This window comes from Heteronotia binoei, chromosome 1 (genome assembly GCF_032191835.1).
Source record: "Heteronotia binoei isolate CCM8104 ecotype False Entrance Well chromosome 1, APGP_CSIRO_Hbin_v1, whole genome shotgun sequence".
In the NCBI taxonomy this organism is placed as follows: Eukaryota; Metazoa; Chordata; class Lepidosauria; order Squamata; family Gekkonidae; genus Heteronotia; species Heteronotia binoei.
In genome coordinates, this window is record NC_083223.1 from 245771788 (window position 1) to 245798838 (window position 27051).

The 27051-nt window shown below is 44.7% G+C and overlaps 1 protein-coding gene across 1 annotated transcript; it reads left to right on the top strand.

Moving 5' to 3' along the window:
- The first annotated feature begins 608 nt into the window (after positions 1–608).
- Positions 609–26720, top strand: CIMIP2C (ciliary microtubule inner protein 2C). Its single transcript, XM_060259952.1, has 4 exons — positions 609–702; positions 2896–3169; positions 7663–7775; positions 26510–26720. Exons 1-4 carry the CDS (start codon positions 629–631, stop codon positions 26652–26654), a joined length of 606 nt encoding a protein of 201 aa, XP_060115935.1. The 5' UTR covers positions 609–628; the 3' UTR covers positions 26655–26720.
- The last annotated feature ends 331 nt before the right edge of the window (positions 26721–27051 follow it).

Below are 27051 nucleotides of genomic sequence, written 5' to 3' on the forward strand. Positions count from 1 at the left end.
ACTCGAACAGCAGCCAGAATGTCAGGCAAGGAAGGGGCGGGGAAAGCAAGGAGCACAGTGGGGCTCGCTGGGATGCGATTTTTCGGACGAAGGGCCTTTAGCTCCTGGAAGCGTCTGCCGCTTTACGACGACAGAGGTTCCCAACCTTCTGGTGGTGGCTGGAGGTCCCCCGGGATTACACGTGATCTCCAGGCGACAGAGAAAATGGCTGCTTTGAAAGTGGACACTATGGCATTACACCCACTGAAGCCTACCTTCCCCAAACCCAAGCCTCTTCAGACTCCACCTTCCAATCTCCAGGTTTTCCCCAAAACTTGCAACCATACACTTAAAGTTCTGTTGAACTCACTACTGGGATTTATTTCTGAGGCCGGCCGGCCTGCCTAAGATTTTAAGGCTGTGAGCCTTTTAGACTCTTCGAGACTTTTGGGAGGGGATGTTACAGGGAAGCAGTTCAGCGCAGGGCTGTGAGTCTGTCAATGGGACCAGCTGCCGCGCTTCCCCGACCCGCCTGGCTAGGCCTTCCGCGTTGCTATGACGGCGGGTTTTGTGACTGCCGCGGCCTTCTGAGGCACCGGCTCGCCTGTACCAAGCTTCACTTTCTCGGGCCTTGCCGGTCGGAGCAACCATGGCCTCGCGCAGCGCCGGGACTCTTTTGACTCAAAACAACGCGGTCTACGTGCCGCCGGGGCTCATGCCAGGGTGGGTGCTTAGTGAAGAAATCCTGCGAGTGATTGTTTAGCGACGTAATGCCTGGGCAAAGGCTGTCGATCGGGGTTGGCCACTGCTAGGCCTGCAGGGTTCCTGTGCCCTTAAAAGCGGCCCACCATGCAAGAGCGGTTCAGTAGGTTCACCTTCCTCCCTCCGTTCCTATCTTCCTGCTGTCTGTATTGGCTTTACCTGCTGGATTTCTGTCTGTCTGTTGCAGAAAAGGGGTGGTCACCGATGGGTAATGCATGCTTGTTAAAAACAAAACAAAACCCCATCCTCGGAAGACGGGAAGTGTAAATACAAGAACCAGAACTTATTTGTTGGTCTTAAAGTCACTAAACTCGAACTTTGTTCCAGAACTACTTCTGTCTGTTCTCCTGCTACCGTACAGTACACCCCTCGGGGCTACTATATTGGGACAGTTTTAACACTGTAATTTTTAATTTTAAGGTGCTTTGAGCGGGCCTCTGAAGAAGTGGCATCTAAATTAATATTTTAAATTAATAAGTGAGGAGGCAAGACAAAGACAGTAGTTGGTCTTTAAACAATTTATAAGCCAGATTGAGACCCTTGGTGTCAACAAGCAGGATAGAAGTCAAATAAATAGAAATGGGGTGGGGGAGGGAGAGGTGGAGGCTTTGTGATGTGTTACAATATGTGTATTCCAAGTTTTACTGTACCATCTTAAACAGGTCTTCTAAGGAGTAATCAGTAGGACTTATTCCCAGGAATGCAATGATCACACTGAGAGCAGCCTTGTTAAAGTTGGTCAAAGCCTTGTTAAACTTGGTCAGTGCACAGAAAGTCTATGTGGTTTTGAATTCCATAGTGGAGGAAACATGATATGTAGATGTATTTAATAAATAGTCGCCACAATTTAAGAAGAATATAGACAAGCTAGAATGTGTTCAGAGGAGAGCAACAAAGGGTCTGGAGATTATGAGAAAAGGTTGAAGGAGCTTGGTATATTTAGCCTGGAGAGGAGATGACTGTAGGTATAATAACCATCTACAAGTACTTGAAGGGCTGTCATATAGAGGATGGTGCAGAGTTGTTTTCTGCTGTTGCCCCATAAAGTTGGACCACAACCAATGGGTTGAAATTAAATCAGAAGAGTTTTCAGCGAAAAGTTAGGAAGAACTACCTGACAGAGCAGTTCCTCAGTGGAACAGTGGGCTCTTTTTTGGAGGTTTCAAAACAGAGGCTAAATGGCTATCTGACAGCAGTGCTGATGCTGTGAACTTAAGCAAGTCATAAGAGGGAGGGTTGGAAGGGTTACATCGGTGCTTAGTTCTTGTGGCCCTTTCTTACATGTGCAGGAAAATCACTTTAAGGTCAGGAAGCTATTTTCTCCAGGCCAGTTTGACCAGGAGACTGGGAAGGTTTTTTTTGTTTTGTTTTTTTGAGAGGGGGCATCTTCTTGGCATGGAGCAGGGGCTCACTGGGGTGTGTGGGGGAGATATTTCTGAATTTCCTGCATTGTGCAAGGTGTTGGACTCTATGACCCTGGAGGTCACTTCCAGCTCTATGATTCTAAGTTTGGCTAAAAAGTCTGGATACTGTTAATATGATTTTGATGTACATCTGCTTTGGGGAAAATATTTCAGGTTATGTCAGACATTGCTCTCTTATTTTGTTTCATTTTTATCACATCTTTCTCCCTAGTGGGGGGCTCAAAGAGGCCTATGTCATTTGCTCCTCCATTTTATCCTCATAACAGCCCTGTGAGTTAGATTAGAGTGAGAATTGTGAATGTCCCAAGATAGCCCAGCCAGGTTACATGGCAGAGTGGGGATTTGAACCAGTGTCTTTCAGATGGTGATTAAGCAGTCTGACCACTGCATCACACTGGCTGTTGATGTTGAATAGTATCTAATTGTATTGTCTGTTTAATGAGGTGGTTTGTTTACATACACGTTTGTGCAGGAGAAGAGAAATAAAGCTTTTAGTTTCATTATAAATAAATAATATTTTCAACAGGAAAATATTGACTTCAGTTCTGCATCTACAAAACTGGAATAATAATAATTTTCCTCATATGGTTGTTGTGGAAACAAAGGAGATACTGATTACAAAGCCCCTGTGTTCCTTAGAAGTACTAAAGAAGCAATTAAAAAATATTGAAAACCATTTGGATCTCTTCTTTCCAAGTTTCATGAACCTCTCTTTGTTTCTTCACTCCAGGTACTGTGGGCATGTCCCCAATGTGGTGTATTCCTTTGGTGATACATATGGAAATACTACTATGAAATATTTCCAAGACTCTCGCAATGCTGCCATGAAAACCAGCTGCAGTCCGTACAGCAAGGGCGGTCAGTTCCCCACCCTCTTTTCGCCTGATCCAGACTTAGTAATTGGGGCAAGGGCAAGGGGCTGGGACAGGTGGCTGCATACTCCTAACTATTCTCGCTTCAATCTGGATATTAATCGCTCAGCAGAGCTAAAGGAGTTCTACAAGGTAAGGCAACTTTTGTGGAAACACCCCCTCCTATGTGGTTATTTTGACATTACTGGAGTTGTGAATGAATGACAATTAGTTGTAAATGCCCCGCTTGTAATTGTTTATTGCTATACGATGTTTGTACAAGCTGCTGTACAGAAAACCTAACTGGCATAACTTTTCAGAAAGTTTACAGTCAATCACCTGGTTTATACAGTAAGCAAAATCAGGTGGTCAAGCTTTTTCCTCAGTGGTACCATCCACGGTAAGCTGCCGTATTGCAGTCCAAGCTCTGCTCATGACCTGAGTTCAATCCAGGTGGAAGCTGAGTTCACATAGCTGGCTCAAGGTTGACTCAGCCTTCCGTCCTTCCGAAAATACAAAAATACAAAATATTGTGCACAAACAAACACTCTTGACTGGTGTATACAAAGTTCTATTATCGTGAAATGAACAGCCTACAACAGTGGGCATACATTCATACAGTATAAATAGAAAACAAACAACAGTCTCAAAACAATATTCCAAGGAGGACCCCACACAGTCACTGAGTTTTCCAAACTGAGTACTAAGACTCAATAATAAAGTTCCACAGGAGTCCCTCCGTTGCTTGTTGACTTCTGAAGGACAAATTCTAGCCTTCACGCAAACCCCGGCTTTGATTGCGTTCCGCTGCTCCTGGAGCTTCCTCGTAAGTCAACTGAAACCTCCAGCCAAGTTCTTTCTCAAACGCCCATTTTGGTTCCGTCCTTCTGAGGCAGGCCAATAGCTAACCAGAGGCCCGCAGGGCCTGGCCCCCTGACAGTTTTGGGGGGAACTCTCACCCCTGGACTGCCACTCTCCCTCCTGCAAAATATAAATCACATTGGAGGGGCACCCAGGAGCAGCCGCTGTCCCCTCCCATGCCATTTAAAGGGTCCACAAATCAGCTGATCTGTGGGGTCCAAATCACGTGGGAGGAGTGGCAGGAGCCAGTCACCAGCCACCTGCATGATTTAAAGGGCCCCCTCCCCCCATGACCCCTAGCTACGGGGCTGTTCGAAGGTCAGTAAAATGAGTACCCAGCTTGCTGAGGGTAAAGTGTAGATGACTGGGGAATGCAATGGCAAACCACCCAGTAAAAAGTCTGCCGTGAAAACATGATGCGACATCACCCCAGAGTCGGAAACGAATGATGCTTGCACAAGGGATTACCTTTTCCTTTTACCATTTTTAATTGCAAGAGTGTGTATTGTGTGCATGTGTTGGGAGAATTATTTGTCTCAGTGTTCCCTCAGTGAAGAAAACTTCATACTTGATAAGCTAGTTTTCTACATGCAGGGATTAGTTTATTTTTTTTTCATGATGAAAGACAAGAACACATGCACACCCTGAGGTAGTATGACCCACATTTATTTATATAAGACATTTATAGACCTGTCTTTTCCCCAGAAAATGTGGACCCAAGATAACTAACAATAATAAACATTAATACATAAAAACAGAAGAAATATTTGTTTAAATGGCCAGTGATAACCAATTAAAATGTAAAAATGATTTACAAGTTGAATCTGCTGATTCTGTGAATTAGCCATAGGACAGACAGGAGAAAGAGGAGGTCTTGATCACAATGTGGTGGGATGGAGTGGCTAGAGCTGCTTGAGGCTTCCTACCTCAGAGTACGTAGTTTATTAGACTGATGGAGAACCCCAGTGAATTAAAAATGTTAACTAATTACAGACTTAAAAAAAATTAAACTATAAATGAATTTTTGCCACGTGGGCATTGAATCTCTGAAAGTTTCTTTCACTCTTAAGTCTGCTGTTGGTTGCTCATAGGTCAGGGTCTCATCTTGTTGAATGTTGATACTTGTGTGCTTTTAATTCATTAAGTCCTCTCCTGCTTTTCTCCAATTACCCACAATCAATTTGTGCTGTCTTGCTGTCTCTGTACACCTGTCCCTTTACTTGCTCTTCACTTTATAACATCAGAAGTAGTCACTGCAATAGGAAGTAAGTCTGAAGTTTTCTTTCTTAAGAGAACTCTTCCACATTGACATGGAGGTTGTGGGTATTTGCCTTGAAACCCCTGTGCAGAGGATTCTGGGTGCGAGGCACATCCTAAAAGAGAATACATTCAGTTCATATGAGCGGAAGCTAAGGCTTTTGAATGTCCATTTCACTCAGTTTACAGAGTATGCACTAGCATACTTCACATTTTCACAGGAAAAATTGGTGTTACTGGGTAAGCTGTCTTTTAGGTAAGTTTGTGTGCCATTATTGTTGAGCTTTAGACAGGTTTACAGCTGAGCCCTTGATAGATTCTCAAAGGATTACTGGAAAAGTTTGGAAAACACTAGGCTACATGACTTCTCAGGACTCTTCTGATGTCCTTTTGGAATGGACCAAGGATTGATCTAGTTTTTCATCCTTCAACTTTGGGCAGCCAGGTGCCTCCTGGAAACTCACAAGCAAGGTGTCCCCATTCAGTCTCTGCAATCTCTTTGTTCTCTGCATGTGTTGTGTGTCTGTGGCTCCTAGGCATTTTATTTGTGCTTTGGAATAATTAGAGCAGTAACAGAAGGGATGCTTTTGAGCACATTTGTGAGCGCTGGGGTGTGTGGGTGTGTTGTGGGAGTGTGGGGCTTTGTGCACAAATGGCTATGTCTGCTGGTGGGTCATGCTTCCTTGTTGAATCCAGAAGCCATCCCTCCACTAGATCCTGCTGTGCTGGGCTTGACTGAATTTTCCTGCTTTGCAAAACTAGAGGGAGGGGTGTGTGTGTGTGTGCATCTCCTTTTCCAATTTACCATGAGTCCACACCAGTTACGTGAGCTATAAATAATTAGCAGTGGGTTGTCAAAATTAATGAGTCGAGAACAGACACTGTTTATTCAGATTATCCTCTTATTTATTAGTGCTGATGGGATGGGGGACGGTCAAGGAAGCTTTTGTAAAAATGGTTTCTGAAGTTTCCCTAAAAGGTTGCCAGTGGCTTTTGTGAATGGATTATCTGCCCATGCAGTCTTCAGGTCAGTTGCCAAACTGCAGCTTGGCCTTCTTATGGGCAAACTACAAACAAATATGTTAATGAAACCCTCCCTTAAAAAAAAGAACAAAAGAAAGACCAACAGTTCCCAGAGGCTGCACTTTTGAGCAAAAAAGGCATCAAAATCTCAGGAGGCGGGAGCTTAACTCTTTCCCTACCAGCTGTTTTCCCAGTCAAAACATGCGACTCAACAGTGCTGATTTCTGCCTTCTCTGCTCCTGTTCTTGCTCATCCCCATCTGTCTGTAGGCTTTATGTGATGACAGTGTTTTTTACACTTCTGAGGAACTGAAATGTTCAGACACATACCATAACACCTCAGCAGCTGAACCACTGGCTAGGGAGGGCTCTCTTCAATCAACTGAGTCTGAACTCTCACAGCTAACACCAGCAGAGGTTTCAAACTCTATAGTGTAGATTTACTACGCAGATGTCTTTTTTCCTTTGTTCTGGCTTAACAAGCAAATGTTTAAATCACTAACTGTTTTGGCAAATGTGCAATGTTCTGTGATTTAATCTTCCATCTTTCTAAAACGTTTAGCCTTGCTGTTGCTGAACTTGGGTTTGAAAACAGATGGCGTTTAAAGGAACCCCAAGCCATCTGGTTGAGCATTTTCTTGTCAGAAAGGCAGGATCGTCCACCCTCTTGCCTCCATGCAATCTCAGCCACACCATGGCAGGACTCTACCAAAAGAACTGCTCTGAATTGAGCTTGTGCAACATGTCATCCCTTGGACCAAACACTGCCACTAGCCATCAGTCAGACCTGTTTCTGCTGCCTACCTGAGATCTCAAAAAATAAGGAGGCTCTTGAGCAATGTTCCCTCTACGCTGCAGAATCTTGTGAGCAAAAATTCTACTTTGTAAGCTACTGGCATTAAAGTTGTGAGCTGTTGCATAAATTAGTGTGCTCTGGGGTCATCCTTCCTAAGCTAAGACAAAAATGTGTGAGCTTTAGGCTAAAAATCTGTGAGATAGCTTACGCTAACTCAGCTTAGAGGAACCATTGCTCTTGAGTACATGTCAGGCCACAGTTAATTTATTTCTATCCCACAGGACTCAGGGTGGGTTACAATTAATAGATAAAACAATTAAAACAGCATCCCAATATTAAAACTATACAAACAGTTCACAGCTCATTGAATCATTTAGTTTAAGAACACAAGAGAAACCATTTTGGATCAGACCAATGGACCATCCAGTCCAACACTCTGTGTCACACAGTGGCCAAAAAAGTTTGGTAGGTTACTCAAGCAAAAGCACCAAGCCACATTCCAATGGAAGGTAGCGGGGAGGGGAATGATCTATAACTATTTGGTTTGGTGACGGAGGAATGTGAACTTTCCAAATATGGGCATAAATGCTAACTTTGGGGTCATCTGAAAGGGAAATTATATTGGGTGCTACCCCAGGTGACCATACTGTTGTGAAGCCTAATCTTGTGTCAGAAGGAAAACTCCTAACCAGTTTGCATTTCCCCTATAGCTTTCCCAAATGCATCGGGAGCATTACAGAGACAAGACCGGGACGGTGCATCGGAATCCGTATTTTGTGCTGCCTGTGAAGGAGAGGGAGAAGTACCCTCACCCCCTGGATCTGTGAGTCTTGTGGGCAAATGCAGGAGTGTGGAGGGGCCTATGCCAGCTTCTTGTTTGGTTACAAGACCCTGTTTGAGTCTCAGCTGATTTCCTCATAGAAAAGGATTATGAATTCATCCTAGTAAAGAAATAGAGGGTGGGGTTTGAATCAGGCCTTCAGCATTAAGCAGAAGTAATTTCCATCCAGCATACTATTTTCTCAGTATCAATTAATCACTCTTCTCCCCTCTCCACCACCTCTCAGGACAAAACTACAAGTGCTTGAATGGTATTTGCATGTTTCTTATGCCAGGGAAAGCAACCTGTGAGATGATGGGGCAGGAACTGAACATAAAAATAGGAAGGAGGTGGAAAAGGTTTACGGTGGACCTGATCTGAATCAAGGGGCTTCTGAGGCTGCTATTTTCAGTTTTTAGAAGGATGAAAGAAAACCTGTTTACAGATCTCCCTTAGTCATATCTAGTTTTGCTATTATTGCCAGCTGACCTGAGGGAAAAATCCTTTCCTTTTAATAGAGGTTTTAATAGATGATGTTGTTCATCTCCATGCCATGAAAAGCTTAAACTTTTCTACACATTAACATATAGAACACTTCCTTCCCAGGCCAGAATGCAACCCTGCATTGGCCCCGCAGACTGATCCTGTTTGCTAAGAACAGCCGTTAGTTTCTTCACACTGTCTAGCTATCATTAGTCCCTTTGGCACTGATTTTGTTACATGAGGGGCTCAGTCCAGATTGGGACTGTAGTGTAGGGGGAAGAGAGGCACCTGCCTTTCTCTCTAAATGGCCCAGGGGGCAGGGGAGTCGTTCCTTGCTGCCTTACCAAGCACTGCATGTGCAAACATTCAATACATGTGCATCTGCCTGACAGGACCAAGAATGCCTCCCTTGTCTCACATCAGCCATCAAAGTTTTGGAAAGTGGGGGGAGAGGCAGGAGCCCCTCCTACTCCCATGGTCCCTATCCAAATCAAACCCCATCGTGCTTTTACACAGGAGTGCCACCAGGATTGCCAAGATGCTGTATGATAGGCAACTTGTACAAACTGCAGCGTGTAGTTTGGTCCTCAGCCTTAAATCTCACTGGCTGACTTCCAGTCAGTCAATATGTCTCAGCCTAACTTCACAAGGCTGTTGTAAGGATAATTGGGGAGGGGGAGCGCAGAGAACCATATGCACTATCCTGAAAACCTTTGAGAAAGAGCAATATAGATATGTAACAAGTAAAAATAATGAACACATAAATCTTACTTACAGATCAAGTTTGATTTATAGATGTGGAATGGCAGGGTGATGTGAGCAACTGAGATGCAGTTTTTTCCCCAGGAAGTCACAGCTGACTCATGGCAACCCCATAGGCCAGAGATGTTCAGAGGTGATTTGCCATTGCTTGCCTCTGTGTAGCAACCCTAGATTTCTTAGTGGTCTCTCATCCAAGTACTAACCCAGGGCTGATCCTGCTTAGCTTCTGAGATCTGATGAAATCAGGCTAACCTGGGCTATCCAGGTCAGGGGGGAATGGTAGGAGGAAAACAGCAAGAAGGGGAAGGGTTAATCTTACTTTTGTCTGATTGCTGCTTCTTTCGTGCAAGTCCCTGCTAATGCCTCTTTGCTGCTGGGAAGCAGCAACTAGCCATCCGACTATCCAAGATGGTTAGTAATGTATGGTTCATTCCAGAGATCATTGAAGGTAATATGTAAATGTGCCCTGATCATTAGAAGGTTACAGTATAACACTGATTAGATATCTTGCTCAAGGCACATCCTTTCTTGTTTGTATTGGCTAAGGGTTGTTCTCTGAGACTGCTTTTGTGTCCTTTGTGCTTCTGTATGTAATTTGAATATGTAACTTGGAAGTTAACCCATGTAATTCTCAAAGAATGCAGAAGGCTGTGTAAAATGTCTCTCCCTTGCTATCCAGTGTTTATTTCTCTGGTGATGGATTGCTTAGAATAAAATTTGTTGTGCTTTACTTGCAGCACTTGAAGTTCTTGTGTGTCCTTTCATAAGTAGGACAGACTGAAAACACTTGACAGCAAGAACGTGCCATATCAATAACACAAATGCTGAGCTCTTTCTACATTGATGTGTAAATGGTGAATCAATTTGTTTAAGCATGGACGCTAGCAATTTTTTCTCCCTGATGTCCTGGGATTCGGGCATCTCTTGAAAAGCATGCTGTAAGATTCAGTAAGATTTTTAATGCAAGACAAATAGCTCTCTTCCTTGGTATATTTTTCATATCTCATTGGCAAGTCACCTAATTTGCATTAAACAATTAACGTGATGGGGAGGGGAAAAACCCCCTTGGATTTATCTAAAGTCAATGAATGATCCTCAATTCAGTGGAAGGCTGTAGGATTGAATCCCAAGAAGAAAAGAGAGATTGGATCCTGGTTGGGACTGAACTAGGGGAAAATTGATAGTCCCTCATTAAATGGTTTGTGGGCTGTTCTTTATCTTCCAGCACTATATGACTGAAGTGGGGAGGTGGTGCATGGTGCTCCTGGCATGGCATGGCTCCATGCAATGCTTGTGCTGCAGAAAGTTCCATAAGCAGATGGTGATGGAGGACACCATTTGAATTGTTCTAAAGAACATCTGAAGCTTTGATATTCAGGTTTTCGGTATTAAATCAAGGCTGAGCAGTTACATCTTTTCCTGTGCAGAACATTTGGCTCCAACAATGTGTACAGAATTCAGAAGTGACACTCAGAAGTCCACATAAAAGGGGTATTTCATGTTAACCTCTGAGCTGCTTCTTGAGGAAAACTCCATGAGAAATAGTATCACAGCAGGCTGAATACACATCTAGGAAATAACAGAGACATGTTACATTTGTAAATTGACTTGTTGAGCCATACACATATCTGGGAAAGTAAAGTATGGTGTGGCCAAAAGACAAATGGACCAGAGGGGAGGAAGATGACAGTGATGGATCAAGACACATGCAAGAGAAAGTGAAACTGTAGGCAAACCCCACCTGTCACTTCCCTCTTCACAGGCTGTAAGCCCCATGAAAGCTGTCTGCTTAGTGTACCTCCAGCTTGGAATGCCTCTTGGGCACTAAAAATTGGGTCTTTAATAAATAACAAAGGATTGCTCTGTCCTCCATGTCAAATGATGATGCAGTTTATTGGTGGTGGTGTCTTGATTTGCTCTGAGTCAGTTTTGAGTGCTTCAACTCCCTCCAAATGTCATTTGGGCATCCAGTGGGCTGCATTTTTTGCTTTCTGCTGTGTACTGGATTGTGTAAAGTGGTTTGCACATCAGATGGTGGATGGAGGTGGGTGCTTAGTGCAGAAGTTGCTAAAATGCAATGACTTTTTATTTTATTTTATTTTATTTTTTAAAAAAGGTTATTTGGCCCAGCACTACAAATCGCCATGCCTGAAATCTAGTGTGTGGGCTCAGATGCCAGGGCTACTGTGATGGCATAGTGTTGTAGCTAGCCAATCCATGTTAGGTTGCCAGGCTTTTTCTGGCAGAGATCCTGTGCCTTTTTATCAGCTGCGAGACTGGAGGAAAAGCATCAGGCAGAACACTTCTTGCTTTGCCTTCAGGCTTTGCCACTCAGCTGTTCAAGACCTGCCAGAAATTAGCATCAGTAATCCTTAGCCTCTCAATTATGCTGGACTGCAATGAACTGACTTGATGATGCTTGTGAAGGAAAGCTGAGCCAATGCAGCAAAGCTACTTCTGACTGTAAAAAAAAAAAATGATGTGCCTGTTCAGGGCAGTTAAATAATGCATGCTGTGTTGCCTGTCATTCCAAAGCATCTTTTAATGGTGCCATCTCCAGGGCATGTTGGCATTAATCATGAATGATCCGCTCTCAGAAGCGTTTTCTAGGGCACGGTGCTCTGCCACAGACTGTAGTTACCTTTCTGGATTCCTGCTGGCAGGAAGCGAGCTGTGTGTTTTTGCTCCTCTCTACTCAGAGGGCAGCGTGTCTCTGCCTTTGCGTCCAATAGATGAGGCTTTCTTTTCTGCCCATGCTGTCTTGGGAGCAGTGGCTCAGCTGCTGAGCAATGGCCAGGAACCAAAAGAGCAGGCCTGTAGCTACATTAGGGGCTTGGGGGGACATGGCCCCTCTGTTTAAACCCCCCTTCCCTCTATAGGGCCCCTCCATTGGAGCCGCCCTCTAGGAACCCGACGCACTTTCTTTCCGAGCAGGGTCTGCTGAACGAAGGTGGTGAAGCCGAGTTAAAAGGTGGGGGGGAGAGACAGCGAGAGAGTGAACAAGAAAGCGAGAGAGAGCAACAGCATGCGGGGGGGGGGGAAGCAAGAGAAAGAGCGAGGGGGAGAGTGAGAGAGAGCGCGACAACACCTGGGGGCTGCAAACGCCATAGACATCTTGGGGCCCGCATGAACAGGGGCTCCGTGCTACCACAGGCCCTTTCTCAAACTGTCCTCTGCCTCTGAGGCGGAGGCGGCAAAGATCTGGAAAGGCAAGCGAGCTGAAGGAGGAAGTGGTTGCCTGTTGGGCCAAACAACATGCATCCTAAAGGGGGAGGGGAGAGTTATGTCCTTCCTGAAGCCCTCAGCAAAAAATGAAAGTCTGCTCAGCACAGGATGACTGTTTGGCAGCTGTAACTCAGCACTGGCGGCTTAGTTAAAAATGACAACGACTTTGCCAAGGACTGAAACACACCACGATATCTTGCTCCTCCCTGCTAAAATAGCATGTTCCAACCCGACCTTCTTAGAGGGCTGAGAGTGGTAACAAATCTTACTCCCTGAGCAGAGGGGAAAACCGAGAGTCGCTAGGAGCCTAAACCCCACCCATCAATGGTCCATCCCACTTCTGTAAGCGTCTGACTGTTCCGCAGACTGCCAAGCGATTCATGAGGGAAAGCATCATTTTTCAGTGCAAGGATTTTAGCTGCCTGCTGTAGCAGACTGAAAATTAGTCACTTGTGATCCTTCAATGTAACTGATTTTGTAGGAGCACTGCAAATGCGCATATTAGGTGTGACAAGGTTGGGGGGGTGCTTCTTCCCTGTTAGCATTTCCCCCACTCCACCCCATGGTCAGACTCTGGCCTGCTGCAGGCTGCTCAGGCAGGCATGGGCTTTCTCTTGAGTAGTAGGGGGAAGTGATCCTCGCCTGGGGGCAGGTAGAGGTCGAAAGCAGAACTGGGAAGAAGCAGCCAAGCCCTGAAGCCCCCCCACCAATTTTTTTTTCACCTGGGCCTCTCCACCCAAAATTTTCTGACTACGGGCCTGCAAAAGAGGGATGGAAGCCAGATGCTGTTGGGAGAGCATCAGGAAGGCATACGCAATGTTGAAAAGATTTACACAACGATGAAAAATGTGGAGCAAGTGGAGAGAAGAAAAAAAAAATCTCTTATGAGAACACAGGGCAGCAGATAATAGTAGCAAGGAAGAAAGAAAGAAGCCTAAAACATAGTGCATAATTTGTGGGGATCATCACTTGAGATACGGTGGCAGATCTCCTGTCTGTTCAGGAAGGGACTCTGACTCAGTTGTCATGCATATCCTTTGCATACAGGAGGTCCCAGTTTCAAATCCTGACATTTCCAGTTATTTATTTTGTAAGCCACCTCAGGCAGGGTTGTGGAGAGGCAACATAAAAATGTTCTAAATAAATAAAGGATCAGGTAGTAAGTAATGTGAAAAATCTCTGCTGGAGACTCTGGAGGGCTGCTACTAGACTGAGTAGACAACATTGACTTTGATGGGCCAAGGGTCTGACTTGGTATAAGGAAGTTTCATGTGTGTCCACTGGCTTGGGTAGTTTTCAAAGGGGACTGGACAGAAAAGGGTAGTTCTATAAACAGCTAGTAACTGTGGCAGGAAAATGAAAATCTCCTTGTGCAACAGCAGTATATTTCTGAAGACCAGTTACTGAGGTCATACACTGGGAATGGCTGGTGCATTCATGCTTTGTGGAATTTCTGGAAATGTTTGAATGGTCACTGTTGGAAGATGTTGCTGAATCATTAGGGACCATATGGGCAAAGTGAAGAGGAAATCTTGGTCTTCTCATGGGAACTGAACTGACATGACTCATAATATAAATACACATGAAGCTGGTTCATACTGAATCAGACCACAGACCATCAAGGTCAGTAGTCTCTACTCAGCCTCGCAGCAGCTCTCCAGAATCTCAGACAGTGGTCTTTCACGTCACCTTACTGCTTGGTCCATTTAACTGGAGATGTCCGGGATTGAACCTGGGACCTTCTGCATGCAAAGCAGAGGCTGTTCCACTGAGCCATAGACCCTCCCATGAATCAGACCTGAGTCAGGTCATTGGACTATCTAGCTCAACACTACCTATGTAGATTGGCAGCATCTTTCCAAAGTCTTTCCTAGCCCTATTGCCTGAAATATTTTAACGAAAGATTCCAGAGACAAAATGGGACCTTCTGTCTATGACATACATTCAGCTAATTTAATTTAATGTATCAATTTATACTCTGCCTTATCCCTCAAGCAGGCTCTAGATGGCTTACAACATTAAAAACCTTACAGAAACATTAAACAAACCACATCCAGATTAGATATCATAATTACAGAATTAACAGAAACCATGATCCACATCATTGGCAACAAGTCATAAACCACATATAGGCGAGTAGTATTCAGCATAACATAAGCACCTAGATCAGTGGTGGCGAACCTATGGCACGGGTGCCAGAGGCGGCACTCGAAGCCCTCTCTGTGGGCACGTGCACTCCCCAAACGCATGAGGCTCTGGAGTCATATCTCATTGAAGCTCCTCCTCTCCCCAAACTCAAGGCTCCTTCCCCCAAATCTCCAGGTATTTCCCAACCCAAACCTGGCAACCCTAACTTGGCCTCTTTCAGAGAGACAACAGGGCACTCCAACCTTTTTGAGTTCGTGGGCACCTTTGGAATTCTGACGGGGCAGGGGTGCAACCACAATGCAGCCTGCAAGCACAACACACAGGAAAATTCCTTGCAGGTGTTCCTGCAGTTTTAAGGAGGGGGTTAGATGTGATCCACTACGGCAGGGGTGGCCAAACTTGCTTAACATAAGAGCCACATAGAATAAATGTCAGATGTGTGAGAGCCACCTGACACAAACGTCAGATGTCTGAGAGAAGGAAGGAAGGAACGAACGAATGAAGGAAAATAGGTGGGGAGTGAGAGAGAAAGGTAGCAAAAAAGCAACTTGAATTTTAAATGCATTCTCAAAGCCACTGGCTGGCTTGGCTTGAAGAAGTGGTTTAAAGAGACAAATGCCTTCTCTAGTGGGGCTTCAAGAGCCACACGATGTGTGTGAAAGAGCCACATGTGGCTCCCGAGCCACAGTTTGGCCACCCTTGCACTAGAGAGATGGGTATAAAGCAGCTTCACGTTTTCATGTGGCCAAGACCTAGTTGCATTTCATATTTCAAAGCTGTTGTGGCATGGTCCAAGCCAAAGGGAAGAAGAGAGCATGGGTATGTGGGGATGGGGGGGAGAGATCAGGACCTTGAATAAAGCATGTTTTTTTGGAAGGGATGTGGGATTACAGGAAGTGTTAGATCCCACTAAAATGGCAGAAACCACGGCCAGGATCACCTCTGGTTTAGGAGTAGGAAGGGAGGAACTGCAGGCTTCTTTCAAATACAATAATTCTGATAGCAGTATCTCAGCAGAGTTCTTTCAAGCTACAGGGACCATAAGGCAAATTGTTGATAAGCTGTTTTTGAACCGTTGCACCGCTGTTCTGGTTTTCCAGAGCATTCCTGACAAATGTTTGTCCAGCCGCTGCTTAAAGACTGCCAGTGAAGGGCACTGTTGAACAACTCTTACTGTTAAAAAGTTTTTCCTATGCCAGTCCTCTACACTGCTGCCAGCAGGAACAGCTCCCTGCTCTCCTCTTAAGTGACAGCCCTTCTAATACTTCAAAAGAGCAATCATGTCTCCCCACCCCCCTCAACCTCCTCTTCTCCAGACTAAATATCCCAAGTCCCTTAGCCTTTCCTCATTGGGCTTGCTCTCCATGGTTATTCGGAAGTAATCTACAGTGAGCACTGTGGCACCTACTCTCTACACATGCACAGGATTGCAGTTTTAGTTTAAAGAAAGAAGATATTGGATTTATATCCCGCTCTTCCCTCTGAATCTCAGGGTCTCAGAGCAGCTCACAATCTCCTTTATTTTCCTCCCCCACAACAGACACCCTGTGAGGTAGGTGGGGATGAGAGAAGCTCTCCCAGAAACTGCCCTTTCAATGACAGCTGTGTGATAGCTATGGCTGACCCAAGGCCATTCCAGCAGCTGCAAGTGGAGGAGTGGGGAATCAAACCCGGTTCTCCCAGGTAAGAGTCCACGTACTTAACATCTACACCAAATTGGCCGTCCTTTCTCACATCAGACTTTCTAGTTAATACAATTCAGACTATCCCTGAAGTTTCCAAGGGTAGCCATGCTGGTCCATAGTGGAACAACTAGATTTGAGCCCAGGAGTACCTTAGAGACCAACAAGATTTGGGGGAGGGGGCACAAGCTTTCCAGCATTAGAGCTCTCTCAATTAGATAAAAGAAGCTTTGACTCTCAGAAATCTTGTTCTCTATGGTGCTGCTGGACTCAGATTTAGCCATGTAAATCAGTGGACTCCTTTCATCAACTTAATTTATTAACTAACATCAGGTATCCCCTGCCTTCCTCCCCCAAAGGACACTGAAGTGGTTTGACACACTCTCCCCTTCTCTTTTATCCTCACAACAAACCTATGAGGCGGGTTAACTCAGAGTATATTACTGGTCCAAGGTTTCCCAGCAAGCTGCCAGGGCAAAATGGGCATATGAATCAGGACCTCCCAGATCTGATTTGGACACCCTAACCACCAGCTCCTACTAAACACACTATATTTTAATGTATTCTTTTTTCCTAATGGCAAACTAGAATTATGTTTATAATGTATGTTACATGTTCAAAGGTAAATTAGATGGACAGGAACACCTCTGGGAAAGGCATGGTCTCAGTTTAACCCAGATCTGCAAGCAACAGAGCAATGAACAGTGTTCATTTATTGCCTTCATTCTCCCATCATCATCATTCTCCCATTCTGAGATGTTACTATTTTGTTGGTTTCCTAAGCAAATGCTATCTAGAGCAAATGTCCTTTCAGTTTGTTAATTTCACTATGAGTTGTTTTTTCTAAACTAAAACCTCAGTATTCAGGTTAAATTGCCGTGTTGGCACTTTGCGATAAATGTGGGTTTTGGGTTGCAGTTTGGGCACCCGGTCTCTAAAACGTTTGCCATCACTGACCTAGATGGTAAGGTGCTAATAAGGTGCTGGGGGAGGCGATGACTTCAGGGGACACCCGCTGGATCAATTAAAAGCCTGGCAGAAGAGCTCCTTACAGGCCCTGTGAAACTTAAATAAGGCCCGCAGGGCCCGGATCTCCAGCGGGAGCTCATTCCATAAGGTGGGGGCCCAGACCAAAAAGGCCCTGGCCCTTGTTGAAGCCAGTTGGGTATCCTTAGAACATGGGATCACAAGAAGATGTTGTGCAGCTGACCTCAGAGCCCAGGGGAGCTCATATGGGGAGAGGCGGTCCTGAAGCTATATCGCTTAGTATGCATACTATGGAAGCAAGATGTTAGGTGGTGAGATGCACCCTATTTAATGTGTCTTGGATTGATTTATGACCAGCAATTCAGTGAAATTTTCCTCAAGGCCAGAGGAGAATTTTTGCCTGTCGTCAAGAGTGAGAGCCCCTTGGAATGCTTGGCTGTGTTATAAACATCCTTCTGCAGTGCACTTCTTTGCTTGTGAAAGTTAATCTGGTTGTGAAAGTTAATTTGTGGTCAGTTGAGCCAGTCTCGCAGCATTGCGGTTGGATATGGTAGCTCTTAATCCCATGCAGTGGTGTGATTTTATGAGATGGAGTGAGGGTGGTAGTAGGAATTGTGCTGCAGACACCATCAGACAGCCGGTAATCTCACACCGAGGTGAAAATGAATGGAGAGAAAGTAGGGTTGGCAGGTAATCAACCCTCTGTCATCAGAGCTGATAGCCAGGAGATTGTATGTGAAGTTCTTTGAACACTGTATAAATTCTCTGTAATGCTTTGAACGCTATATATACGCTTGGTTTTTATTTTGTCATGGACCTATGGGTCTACATTAATCTTTTCTTTGCTTTGGAAATGCTAGAATTTAACAGAGAGGGATTCTCCAGGAAGAGAGAACCATGTACAGAGACTCACTAGCTCATATTAACCCTATTTTATTTACTTACTTCATTTATATTCCTCTTTTCTCCTTGATGGGACTAAAGTGACTTACAATGTTCTCCCCTTCTTCATGACATCCTCTCAGCAACCCTACAAGTTAGGTTAGGTGGCGATGTATATGATTTGTCCAAGGTTACTCAATAAGGTTCTGGACACAGTAGGGCTTCAGACCTGAGTCTGCCAGATCCTAGTCCAAGACTCTCATCAGGACCCAAAAGCCTCTGAAAGCAGGCCATGTCAGCCCACCCTAATGGCAGCTCCTGTCTGTTGCATCTGTCTCTTTTTTTTGCTCCTCACCAAGTTTTCACATTTTCATCTTCCTCTCCTTTGTGACAATAACAAAACGGGGGACAAAAGCTATCCTGCAACTAGGAACTTCACTATAGTAGCTGAAAGAAGGAACATATGAACATATGAAGCTGCCTTATACTGAATCAGACCTTTGGTCCATCAAAGTCAGTATTGTCTTCTCAGACTGGCAGCGGCTGTCCAGGGTCTCAAGCTGAGGTTTTTCACACCTATTTGCCTGGACCCTTTTAAATTGGAGATGCCAGGGATTGAACCTGGGACCTTCTGCTTGCCAAGCAGATGCTCTGCCACTGAGCCACCGTCCAGGAAGGGAGGCTGGGGACAGAATAGGTGTGAGCTGTTTAGCATGCCATGGAAAAAAAACAGAGTAGGCTAGAAAGAGACATGTGCCTGCATGGGCTTTGTCTGGGTGTTGCTCTTTTGGCAGCTGAACCTCTTGCCCTGCCCCCTTGCTGCTAACCCCAGAGCCATCTGCTGTCTTCACATATCTCCTCAATCCAGCACACACACACAGTGCATCACCTCAAACTCCAGCTCTGGCCCAGCTGGCAGAGGAGGAGGAGAGGAACTCCCACTTACTTGGGGTTGACAATAGGGGCAGCTGCATCCTTCGTGTAATATTTTCATTAGCATCTGGTTGGGCACTATGGAATACTGGTCACAGGTTGCCCAGCACGTCATAGTCCTGGATGAGTCACCTTCATCGGAAAAGGGGGGTGGGGGACTTTTGGACAAGATCTTAAAGCCTCCTTGCCTGCATCTTATGTAGGATGTTTTGATAGCTTCAGGGGCACACAAGATGGGGCTAGTTTATAGCTTTTTGTGCTCTTGGTACTCTGGGAAGGAGCAAAAAATGGAAGGCATCCAGTTGAAACTATAACGACCAATAGCTAATCAAGTATTCCGCTGATTGCAGACGGAACACAAAACTCCCATTAAAGCTTGAGAGCAAAGTAAACATGTAGTCCTTATATAAACAGTGTTGCAGATTAATTTAGTTGATGCATTAATCAAGAGTCAATACAAGCCAAATGGTGATATTATGTAATGAAACTTGTCAGGTTCTTTTTTTTTTCCCAGTTCAGGTGTTTTCTATGCTAAGGGAGCCGGTTTGGTGTAGTGGTTCAGTGTGCGGACTCTTATCTGGGAGAACCGGGTTTGATTCCCCACTCTTCCACTTGCACTTGCTGGAATGGCCTTGGGTCAGCCATAGCTCTGGCAGAGGTTGTCCTTGAAAGGGCAGCTGCTGTGAGAGTCCTCTCAGCCCCACCCACCTCACAGGGTGTCTGTTGTGAGCTGCTCTGAGATTCAGAGTGGAGAGCGGGATATAAATCCAATATCATTTCCTTCAAATACTGGTATTCCCAAAGTAGACTTCATCAGTCCATAGCAAAATTCAAAAACAAAAGCCATGTAATAATAATATAATAATAATTTTTAATTTATATCCCGCTCTCCCCGCCGAAGCAGGCTCAGATTACCTAATATCTTTTAGGTAAGACTGGCTAGAATAAGACAGTGTGCTGGCTTTCAAATTGGTGAGTGACTGTGTAGACCTGCATTTCACGATTACCCTCTAGTGGAAGAAAACAGCAGTTCCACACAACTCTATAATTAAGTGAGAAAATGCAAGCCGACTGTAAAAAAAGACACCAAGTAAACACACACACACACACACACACAAAAGGAATGATTCCATGGCACAAGCTCCTATGTGTGCAGCATTTATACATCAGCATGCCTTCCATCTGAGCCCTGAATTTTTTATATATGTACATGCAGATATGCACAAGAATCCTTTAGACACTGTGCTATGTGAAACCTTGCACGGAGAGCTGCTTTCCCCAGTGTCACATTTAAAATGGCTCATAGTTTTTTTTTCAATTTGAGCTTGTGTCCCTGTTTCCTCTGCTAACTGTTATGGGTTTGTTCCTCTCCACATTCCTCCCTTCTGGAACATCACAACTAAAGGCAGAATGTTGAGTGAACCAGAGTTGCCCCAAACGTACAATGAAATCTTTTGCAGAGATACTCCAGTCTAAGCCCATTGAAATGAATGGGCTTAGATGGGAGTAATTTTCTAGAACTGCAAGCACAGTTTTCTTTTGGATTGACTCATGTGAAGCTGCCACACTGAATCAGACCATCAGTCCATCAAGGTCAGTATTGTCTAGTCAGACCAGCAGTGGCTCTCCAGGGTCTCAGGCTGGGGGTTTCACATCACCTACTGTCTGATCCTACTAAAAAGAGATGCTGGGGACTGAGCATGAGACCTTCTGCATTCCAAGGAGAAGATCTGCTCAGCAGATGGGGTTTCTGCATGCCCAGAGGATGCCAGTGATTACCCTTGCCCAGGCCTTTGGCTTAGTAGTAGAGCACCCTGGTCCTTGCAGCACCTCTTAAGAACATAAGAACATAAGAGAAGCCATGTTGGATAAGGCCAACTGTTAAGCCAAATGCCCTCAAAACGAGGTTGGGGAATTAGTTAGGTGGACACCCGGCTTAATAGGAATCTTTTTACCAAATGTATACCAGGCTCAACCATCCAGATAGTAAATGCTCAATAAGAGGACTCTAATTTAGTAAAATCAATTGTAATTTATTTAGAATAATAGTTCTTTCACACAAGGATAAAATACAAAACAATCACACATTCACACAGGTCTAGGAAATACAGATAGATCGATAGGGGAACATATATGGATAAACAGACAGGGTAATATTTACCATCGTAGTCTTCCAGGAAGGTTTCCAATGGCGACATAAGAGGACAGGGGAAATGGACCCAAAACTGTGGCCAGAATTGGGGATGGATCTAGACAGCGGACCTGGGATACTGTTAGATGCACACATGAGTGGAGTTGGGTCAGAGGTTATATAGACTCCCTTGGCCCTTTAGGGGCTGGGAGGTCTTGGGGAGGAGCAGGGGGGAGGCTCCGTGATGACCAAGGAGGCTGGACATTAGCAGAGCCAATGGTGAGTTCTTTGGTGACATCCAATTGGATGCCAGTTTGGACCAATGAACTTCACCTTAGTCCGGTGAACCTGGAAATTTCCAAGCTGCAATGTTGCCTGGGGCGGCTCCAAGGTATTAGACTGGGGTGAGAATGGGAATGGCTGGATACTTAAGGTTAAATGGGATTATCTGGGAAGGTGACAATAGGGAATCAAATACTGGCCTAGGTATCCCCGGTGTAGACAAAAGAGTTGACAATGACAGGAGATGTTCTTCTTCTTATCCCATCATCTTATGTGCAGGAAACATTGTTTAAGGTTCTGCTAAACAATCAGGACTAACAGTTGGGCTATTAATCCATTCATGAGGCAAATGGGTTGCTTGCAGGCAAAGGGTAACACAGGGTGTGTGCGTGATCTTCCCACTAAGAAGGAATGGAGTCCAGCCTGGCAGGGTATGCTTGGATCAGGAAAGCAAGATGGATTCTGGTGGCGTTAAGCCTTTGGTTCATGGAAGCAGGCTGGAAACATGGTGGCCTGGCTTCTTCCACTGCAGTGGCCAAGACTGGGCACACAAGGAGCAGCTGGAGCATGTCTGTAGTTCTGGCCAACACCCTTCAGAGATGTAGAATGCTGCTGCAAAGCTGAGGCTTATAGTATCCACATAAGCCTTAGAAACTGTAAGCAAAGTCCACTTCTTAGAGCAGATGTGTGAGAGTCAAAACTCCAGGCACCCTGGCAACCATACTGGTGATCATGATGTCCATATGTATGAAAAGTAGGGGGCTTTTCCTCACACAACGGCCCATCAAGTCCAACACTCTGTGTCACACAGTGGCAAAAAATTTTATATACACACATACACTGTGGCTAATAGCCACCGATGGACCTGTGCTCCATATTTCTATCTAAACCCCTCTTGAAGGTGGCCATACTTGTGGCCGCCACCACCTCCTGTGGCAGTGAATTCCACATGTTAATCACCCTTTGGGTGAAGAAGTACTTCCTTTTATCCGTTTTAACCTGTCTGCTCAGCAATTTCATCGAATGCCCACGAGTTCTTGTATTGTGAGAAAGGGAGAAAAGTACTTCTTTCTCTACTTTCTCCATCCCATGCATTATCTTGTAAACCTCTATCATGTCACCCCGCAGTCGACGTTTCTCCAAGCTAAAGAGTCCCAAGCGTTTCAACCTTTCTTCATAGGGAAAGTGCTCCAGCCCTTTAATCATTCTAGTTGCCCTTCTCTGGACTTTCTCCAATGCTATAATATCCTTTTTGAGGTGCGGCGACCAAAACTGCACACAGTACTCCAAATGAGACCGCACCATCGATTTATACAGGGGCATTATGATACTGGCTGATTTGTTTTCAATTCCCTTCCTAATAATTCCCAGCATGGCGTTGGCCTTTTTTTATTGCAAACGCACACTGTCTTGACATTTTCAGTGAGTTATCTACCACGACCCCAAGATCTCTCTCTTGGTCAGTCTCTGCCAGTTCACACCCCATCAACTTGTATTTGTAGCTGGGATTCTTGGCCCCAATGTGCATTACTTTGCACTTGGCCACATTGAACCGCATCTGCCACGTTGATGCCCACTCACCCAGCCTCAACAGATCCCTTTGGAGTTCCTCACAATCCTCTCTGGTTCTCACCACCCTGAACAATTTAGTGTCATCCGCAAACTTGGCCACTTCACTGCTCACTCCCAACTCTAAATCATTTATGAACAAGTTAAAGAGCATGGGACCCAGTACCGAGCCCTGCGGCACTCCACTGCTTACCGTCCTCCACTGCGAAGACTGCTCATTTATACTCACTCTCTGCTTCCTATTACTCAGCCAGTTTTTGATCCACAAGAGGACCTGCCCTTTTACTCAATGACTCTCAAGCTTTCTAAGGAGCCTTTGATGAGGAACTTTATCAAAAGCTTTCTGGAAGTCAAGGTAAACAACATCTATTGGGTCTCCTTTGTCCACATGTTTGTTCACCCCCTCAAAGAAATGTAACAGGTTAGTGAGGCAAGATCTTCCCTTGCAGAACCCATGCTGAGTCTTCCTCAATAACCCATGTTCATCAATGTGCCTACTCATTCTGTCCTTGATAATGGTTTCTACCAACTTTCCCGGTATTGAAGTCAGACTGACTGGCCTGTAATTTCCCAGGTCTCCTCTGGAACCTTTTTTAAAGATGGGGGTGACATTTGCTACCTTCCAGTCCTCAGGAACGGAGGCAGATTTCAATCCTGTTAAAGGATTTCAGTTATTAGGGAAATGTTCTCTGGAACCCTGAAGAACTGCTTCCACTTAGAGTAAAGAGCACTGAGCTAAAGAAACCAGTAGTCCAACTCGGTACAGGGCAGCTCTATAAACTCTTCCAGTGTTCCAAAACGATGTTTGCATGAGTGAAATGGGAATCAGTAACTCAGCTCTCACAACGTTGTGCAGGCTTCAATCAAACTAGAACCCCTTTTATCTGCTTTAAAGTCAGCAGAAATGTGACAGGTTTCGTTTAAACCTTACCCCAATTTGTTCCTTATTGCTTGGTTTGAGTGCAATTAAAAGTTCAAAAATGCTGTTCTGTAGGCCATTGTAAGGAGACCAAAATGGTGCAGAATGTATGCTCAGCGTCCACCCACGCACACCCCAAATACTCAGTCGGTTTTGTGTTTAGTCACCCACCCAAAGACACATGGAGAGATTTCTCATCTTTTAAAATCTGGAACATTTCTAACCAGGTCAGCTCCTGCATTGTCAGTGCTCTGGGCTAGCTAGAGCTAGGCAAGTTACGAATTTTATGTATTTAAAATATTCATATCACACCTTATCTCTGCAAACTCGAGGCAGCTAACAAAACAGCAGAAGGTGCTAGATACAGACATCACAAGTGCTCAACGAGTCAAAATACAGATTTAAAATACTGAATAACCCACAAGATCCCTTTGCCAGGTAACTCAGAATAACCACAAATGGCTAAGGCACTGTTCCCTGAGAGTAAGCTCCACTGAACACAGCAAGTCGTATTTCCAGGTTAACGTGCAGAGGCTGCATATTGAGTCAGAACAACTGGGGCCATAAGGAAGGCACTGTCTCTGATGAAAACTGATTGTCTTTTAAAAATTGCCTTGTGGAGGGTCATCTACTGCTCTTTGTTCAGCAGGTACTATTCTGGAGCTGGATTAGGGCCTTGACAGCCTGTTCCTACTCAGAAGGTCTCAAAAAATTCCCCTTAATTTTTTTTTTTTTTAAAGGTAAAGGTAGTCGTTTCCGACTCTGGGGTGACATTTTCATGGCAGACTTTTAATGGGGTGGTTTACTATTGCCTTCCCCAGTCATCTACACTTTAAAAGAAGAAACTGCAGATTTATAACCCATCCTTCTCTCTGAATCAGAGACTCAGAGCGGTTTACAATCTTCTATACCTTCTCCCCCCACAACAGACATCCTGTGAAGTGGGTGGGGCTGAGAGGGTTCTCACAGCAGCTGCCCTGTCAAGGACAACTCCTGGGATAGCTATGGCTGACCCAAGGCCATTCCAGCAGGTGTAAGTAGAGGAATGGGGAATCAAACCTGGTTCTCCCAGATAAGAGTCTGCACACTTAACCACTACACCAAACTGGCTCTTTACCACCAGCAAGCTGGGTACTCATTTTACAGACCTTGGAAGGATGGAAGGATGAGTCAACCTTGGGCCAGCTACCTGGGAAATCAGCTTTCGCCAGGATCGAACTCAGGTTGTGAGCAGAGCTTGGACTGCAGTACTGCAACTTACCTGCAAGATGCTAAATCTGTCCCGATATGGACTATTTTTCACTAGACTGTGGTGATGAGCAATGAACAGTATGCAGACTACTTTGCACAGCTAAAAGATCTTTGAAATGATTTACAGCGATCATTTGCCCTCCCAAAAACTAGAGAAAAAAGTCTTCTGTATTTGGAACATTGGTTCCCATACGCAGGATAAAACAAACCACCCAGGAAATTGCCAGATTTCATGTTCCCAATTATGCTGCAGAACTTCTGCACTGTGTTGACTCCATTGGGAGCCTGTTTGCCAGGATTACACCTTTTGTCTGCAGTGCCTGCTTTTCTTTCAGAGTGCCTGACTCAGACTCCCCCCCGCCCCGGCTTGGATTCTCTAGTGAGCCAGGAGCATTCATGCTTGGACCAGAGCCAGGGAACTAATTTCCAAGAAAAGTAAAAAGACACGTGAAAACAGCCAGATACCTGTTGGCTGTATCTTTAAATCAGTATGAAAAGAACTGAAAGTCTGGTCTATTTGGATTTTGTGGGCACCTTGGACAGCAATTTGGGAAAGGTGAGAAGTTGAAACCAGAGTCAACACATTAAGTGAAGAACACTACATGGCTTTGTATGGCATATGATATTATTTTTCCCTTCTAAATATGACCTTTTAAAATGAAATTTAGCTTTTTACTATTTTGATTGCCCTCTAAATTTGCATAAAGCCATCTTTCTAAACCAAAGGCTAGTACAGTGAAGCATGGCATGGATAAAGTGCATAGACACAATTCTTTAAGCCTTTTTTGTAATATTAGAACTTGTGGGCAACCAGTGAGGTTGAAGATCAGTAGAATTGGGACTGACAAAGGACTGCTTCACGCAGTGCAAAAGTAATTCATAGAACTCACCAAATATAGTAACGGCTACTAATCGAGATGGTTTTTGATGGGGATGAAACGCCATGGGAGAGAGGTCCAGCAATAACTATAGCTATGATGGCTAAATGCAACCTTCATATTCCAAGGCTACCTCTCCGAATCTCCAGGAGTTTCCCACCTGGAGTTGGCAACCCTAATTGAGATCCATCCTGACATTATGAGAGAGAATGAATTGCAAATCAAGATCCATCTGGGAAAAAAATGTATGGTCCATGTCCTGTGATGTATGTGTCTTTAAATAGGAGGGTCTCCATCCCATTGTTATGTATTTAACTTGTTTAGAATGGGATGGTCACAGGACTCTCCGGCCTACATGTTGTTTGTTATTGGCTCTCCTTTGTGGTGTTTCATCTTTATCAATAAAACTGTTCTGTAAACAACAACTTGGTGTTGTTGTTTGTTGTTCCTGGGTGCCAGACACTGCATGTACTCTTCAGGAATGCAGAGGAGATCAGCTCTTGGAGTTTCCATTTATTCTATACTGCTGCATTAGCATCTCTGGGTTCAGCAAACAGCCATGATGTGACCCTTTTCTCTATTCTATGCTTGCTTCCCTCCTTTAGCCCACCTCTGACTGCCAAAACCTTGTGGCATCTCCATCGGGTGTCTCCGAAGAACCTACGGACATACCAGACATTCCCTTCTGGGAAGAGGGTGACCTCACAAGAGAGAGAGGTCCGAGACAGCTATTTCGAATACAGAGCCTGAGCCGTTGGGAGAAAAGCTGGAGTAGAAGGAGGAAAGATTTGAGAGTGGGATACCATAAAAGCCGATGGATCAAGATGGGTAGCCACGTTAGTTTGTCTGTAGCTGTAGAAAAGAAGAAAAGTCCAGCAGCACCTTAAAGACTAAGAAAATTTGTGGCAAGATTTGAGCTTACATGAATTACTGCTTACTTCTTCAGATATAGCTAGAATGAAGAAGTGAGCAGTGACTCATGAAAGGTTATACCCTGTCACAAATTTTTGTTAGTCTTTAAGATAAAAGCTGATTATTTTTATGACTGTATTGCTAAGTCTTGTTGTCCAGAAATATCCAGGGTAAGCTGCAGACAACAGGAACAATACCAGTGTGGAGGTAATCCACTGATTAAATGCACCTCCAA

What these genes read in the sequence shown, in the direction of transcription:
- CIMIP2C (XM_060259952.1), top strand. Translation starts at nt 629, where the DNA reads ATGGCCTCGCGCAGCGCCGGGACTCTTTTGACTCAAAACAACGCGGTC. An exon ending in CCGCCGGGGCTCATGCCAGG is followed by an intron (nt 703 to 2,895) that starts GTGGGTGCTTAG and finishes TCTTCACTCCAG; the next exon opens with GTACTGTGGGCATGTCCCCA. An exon ending in AGCTAAAGGAGTTCTACAAG is followed by an intron (nt 3,170 to 7,662) that starts GTAAGGCAACTT and finishes TTTCCCCTATAG; the next exon opens with CTTTCCCAAATGCATCGGGA.